At 52.9% G+C, this 4,758-nt stretch overlaps 1 protein-coding gene across 1 annotated transcript; it reads right to left on the bottom strand.

The window, feature by feature from the left end:
- Positions 1–979: 979 nt before the first annotated feature.
- LOC310920784 (olfactory receptor 14J1-like) lies at positions 980–1,912 on the bottom strand (the record flags this gene model as incomplete). Its single annotated transcript, XM_083880844.1, has 1 exon — positions 980–1,912. One exon carries the CDS (start codon positions 1,910–1,912, stop codon positions 980–982), a length of 933 nt encoding a protein of 310 aa, XP_083736970.1.
- Positions 1,913–4,758: the final 2,846 nt, after the last annotated feature.

The raw sequence follows: 4,758 nt of genomic DNA, 5'->3' as shown, positions 1-4,758 counted from the left end.
TCCATCCTGGGGGATGAGGGAGCTGGTGGATGAGCTCCCCAAGCTGCTCTCCAGCATTTCTCATCAGTCCTGGCTCCACAGGGAGGTCCCAGAGTACTGGAGGGGCCAATGTGAGCCCATCCCCAGGAAGGGCTGGAAGGAGGATCTGGGGAACTCCAGGCCTGTCAGCCTGACCTGGGTGCCTGGAGAGGTTATGGAACAGATCACCTTGAGTGCCATCACAGGGCACCCACAGGATGGCCCAGGGATCAGACCCAGCCAGCGTGGATTTCAAGATCTGCATTGATGGTCTGGATGAGGAGATTGAGTCCAGCATCAGCAGATTTGCAGATGCCACCAAGCTGGGTGTGAGTGTGGATCTGCTGGAGGGTAGGAGGGCTCTGCACAGGGCCCTGGACAGGCTGGATCCAGGGCCCAAATCCAACCATGGGAGGTTGAACAAGACCAAGGGCCGGGTCCTGCCCTTTCACCACAACAACCCCTGCAGTGCTCCAGGCGGGGGACAGAGTGGCTGGAGAGCGGCCAGGCAGAAAGGGAGCTGGGGCAGTGCTGGACAGCAGGCTGGACATGAGGCAGCAGTGTGCCCAGGTGGCCAAGAAGGCCAATGGCCCCTGGCCTGGATCAGGAATGGTGTGGCCAGCAGGAGAAGAGCTGCTGTGCCACCCCTGTCATGCCCCCAGCTCTGCACACAGACATTGCTGCTGCAGCCCCAGAGAAAGGAACAAAATGGGGATCTCCAGTGAAATGTTTGCTGGGAGATCCTTTAATAAATTTAAAGCCATTGAGCGCACAACTCCTCATAGACACAGTCTTGGACCACAGAAAATGTAGGGAGGAACAAAACAAGACAAGGCACAAGCAATGGCCTTGCTTTGTGAACATTGTTGAAAATTAAAACACAGGGAAAAAAAACAGAAGCAAAGAAACAAGAACAAAGATGACTTTTATTACAAATGATTTGCAGAAACTGGCCAGCTATTTAGTGTTTCTGAAATTGTCCAGTGATCAGCATATACACTGCAGCCTTGAGCTCCTGGTTCCTCAGGCTGTAGATCAGGGGGTTCAGGGCTGGAGGCACCACTGAGTACAGAACTGACAGGGCCAGATCCAGGGATGGGGAGGAGATGGAGGGGGGCTTCAGGTAGGCAAATGTGCCAGTGCTGACAAAGCGGGAGAGCACGGCCAGGTGAGGGAGGCAGGTGGAAAAGGCTTTGTGCCGTCCCTGCTCAGAGGGGATCCTCAGCACAGCCCTGAAGATCTGCACATAGGAGAAAACAATGAACACAAAACAGCCAAAAGCTAAACAGATACTAACAGCAAGAAGCCCAAGTTCCCTGAGGTTGGAGTGTGAGCAGGAGAGCTTGAGGATGTGTGGGATTTCACAGAAGAACTGGCTCAGGGCATTGCCATGGCACAGGGGCAGGGAAAATGTATTGGCTGTGTGCAGCAGAGCGTAGAGAAAGGCAGTGGCCCAGGCAGCTGCTGCCATGTGAGCACAAGCTCTGCTGCCCAGGAGGGTCCCGTAGTGCAGGGGTTTGCAGATGGACACGTAGCGGTCGTAGCACATGACAATGAGGAATGCAAATTCTGATGCAAGGAAAAAGGCAAAGAAGAACACCTGACTAGCACATCCTGTGTAGGAGATGTTCCTGGTGTCCCAGAGGGAATTGTGCATGGCTTTGGGGACAGTGGTGAGGATGGAGCCCAGGTCGGTGAGGGCCAGGTGGAGCAGGAAGAAGAACATGGGGCTGTGCAGGTGGTGGCCGCAGGCCACTGCGCTGATGACGAGGCCGTTGCCCAGGAGGGCAGCCAGGGAGATGCCCAGGAAGAGGCAGAAGTGCAGGAGCTGCAGCTGCCGCGTGTCTGCCAATGGCAGCAGGAGGAAGTGGCTGATGGAGCTGCTGTTCGACATTGCTTCACACAGGGCATGGTGCACTGTTGAAAGAAAACATTGTCAAGCTTGGACAGATTTTCATGAGTAAATCCTATGCTCTGTCATTAAGAATCCCCTCAAAATTGCTTGATTCTTTGGAGGGAAATTCTCCTAACATTTTTAATTTTGAGGTTTTGTTTGTGCTGCTGAGTTACTGCCTCGTCTTCAGCATTTCATTCAGCCTGAACACGGGAGAGCCCCGAAGGAAAACACAGCCTGGTGTGACAGTTCAGTCAGACCTGCTTGTCCCACACAGGTGCCCTTTCCTCATTTCACCGTCCTCTAGTTCACAATGGACACACTTAAAAAATACTTGGAAAAAAATGTGGACTTTTTGAAAACGACAGTTTCAAAGTTAATTTCTCTTAACCCTTGTCTCTTTCCCTGTGCCCCTGGACAGGGGCAGATACCAAAGGGTTTTTCTGGCTCTCTGCTGCCAGAGTTGTGCCTACTGGGAGCTGTTTCCCTCCATCCAAGCCTTGTCCCTGCCAGTGGTCCCAAAGCCCAGCCCAGCCGTGGGGGCTCAGCTCTGCCCTGCACACCCCTCCCAGCACAGGCCACTGCCCAGGGGCATCTCTCTGGCACCAGGGCCTTAAGGGCAGCTCAGACAAACTGAGATGCTGCAAGCCAAGGTGCTGCTGGTGCTGTCTGTAGGTAGAGGAGGGTGAGGAGGCACTTTCTGAGGGAGATCTGAGGGAGATCTGCTGATCCCCAGGGTGACAGTGCAGGAGTCTCAGTTACACAGACAACCCTGACAGCCCCTTTCCCTTTCCTTTAGGAGAAAGCTGAGAGCAGCCCTGGCCATGCAGCACCATCTCCTCAGCAGGAGGAATCTGCCCTGGTGGGGGTTGCTCCTTCCACCTCCAACTTCTCCCCACAGTCCATGGGGAGCTCCCAGGCAGGCTGAGAGCTGCCCCTGGCAGGTGGCAGATGCTCTGGCCTGGCCAAGAGCCCTCAGGGCTGCAGCACCTGCACTGCACCACAGCCCTGGGCAGCCCTGGCTGCAGCCCCAGCCTCAGCCCCTGCAGCTGTCCCTGGCAGCAGGAGCCGTCCTGCCCTGTCCCTCTGACGGTGCCCAGGGCAGCCCCGCTCTGGAGCACATCCTCCCCCAAAGCAGAAAGGGCAGCAGAGCCATCCTTACAGTGCTGTCAGTCCTGTCCTGCGTCAGCTTTAGGAGATCCCTGCAGACACAGACCGACTCTGTCAGAAGTGGTGAAAATTTCTCCATGAAGAAGCTCAGAATTGTCCTTCCAGTTTCTTTAAGTCTCTGTCTGCTTCACTGCTCTCAGGTAACTGCAGGCAGTGCCCTCAGCCCTGCTGGGCTGGGAGAGAAGCTGCTCTTCAGGAGAAATGTCTTTTTGAAGCTCTTCTTGATTGCCAGGATCTGCCTCTGTGCCAGGAGCCCAGCCCAGCTCAGCAGCACAGACACAGCACAAGGACTTTAATTACCCTCTCAGGGCTTTTGCGTTGTTTACATCAGACTCAGTCCCTGAGAGTGTGTTCAAAAGACTTTTCAAGAACATAAAGTGAGTTTTTAACTCCAAAGTTTCTTGAAGTTTTAATGGGTCCCACTGAGTGACACGAAAGTGTCCCTTTTTTTTCCCAACCTGGCCTTTCCTAGGTGGTTTGGCATTGATTTTTTCTTTCCTGGCTGTTCTCTAGTATGCCAAAAGGATCCACCATATCTGAAACCACTCTTCAAGCACTCCCAGGGCTCTTGTCCCCTGTCCTCAGTCTCCACTCCACTGAGTACAGAGCTCCTTTGTCCCTATATTGTGGTCATGTGATTGAGGCCATGGACACCTGGACAAGAAAGATGGTTCTTTTCTCTAGGAGAGAAACCTCAGGGTTCTGAAGGCAGATGAGAGGCACTAACCTGACACCAAAGCAAGCCAAACCTGTCTGTGCTTGCAGCTTTTTTCTGAAAGCCAGCCTTGGATATATGGGGAGTTTTGGAGGTGAAATTCCATTTTAGCTCTGGGTGTCTGGCCAGAATGACAATTCTTCTCCTCAGGAAGGAAAGGGCAGGGCCCCAGTGTTTCAAAGGCTGAATAGATTCAGCCTCAAGGTGGCCAATGACAGCCAGACCTGTTTGTCTTGGCTGCTTTTGTCTGGGAGCAGTCCTTAGATAGGTGGAATTTGGGAGGCGTCTGGACAAAAAGGACAGTTTTCCATGGAAAAGAAAGTACAGAGCCTCAGTGTTTCAAAGGCAGATGAGAGCTGGCCATCAGGAAGCCAAGAGAACCTAGACAGTCCTGGCAGCAACTGTCTGGGAGCTATCTTTTGATATAAAGAATTTTGGAGGCAGATTCTCAATTTGTGCCATGGGTGCCTGGACTTGAAAGATGTTTTTTTCCACAGAGAGAAGATGTTTTTTTTCCACAGCCCACCCAGTGTTTTGAAGGCAGATGAGATGTGGCCCTAAAGACCAAGGCCAGGCAGAACTGTCTGTCCTGGCAGGTTTCATACAGGAACAATCCTGGGTTAGAATCAGATTTGGAGGCAGAATCCCAGTTTTGGATATGAACCCCTGGAGGAGAAGGACACTTTTTCCCCACAGGAAGGAAGGCACAGATCTCCAGGGTTTCAGGAGATGAGAAGCAATTCTCAACATGCCAAGGTCAGCTGGACCAGTCAGGCAGCCCCCAGAGGCCAAGCCAGCCAGAACTTTTCCATGTTCTTGGATCCTTGGGGCTCTTGCAGCATCACAATTTCCTCTTGGTTCCATGGGACCCCATAGTATCACAACAGAATTTTGTTCCCATAAGGTCCAGCAATATCACAATGATCTCCTTGGCTCCACAGTGTCACAAGGCCCCTTGCTT

The sequence above is a fragment of the Zosterops lateralis genome (assembly GCF_965231275.1).
Source record: "Zosterops lateralis genome assembly, chromosome: 31".
NCBI classification, from domain to species: Eukaryota; Metazoa; Chordata; class Aves; order Passeriformes; family Zosteropidae; genus Zosterops; species Zosterops lateralis.
This window is presented reverse-complemented; position numbering and strand designations above follow the sequence as displayed.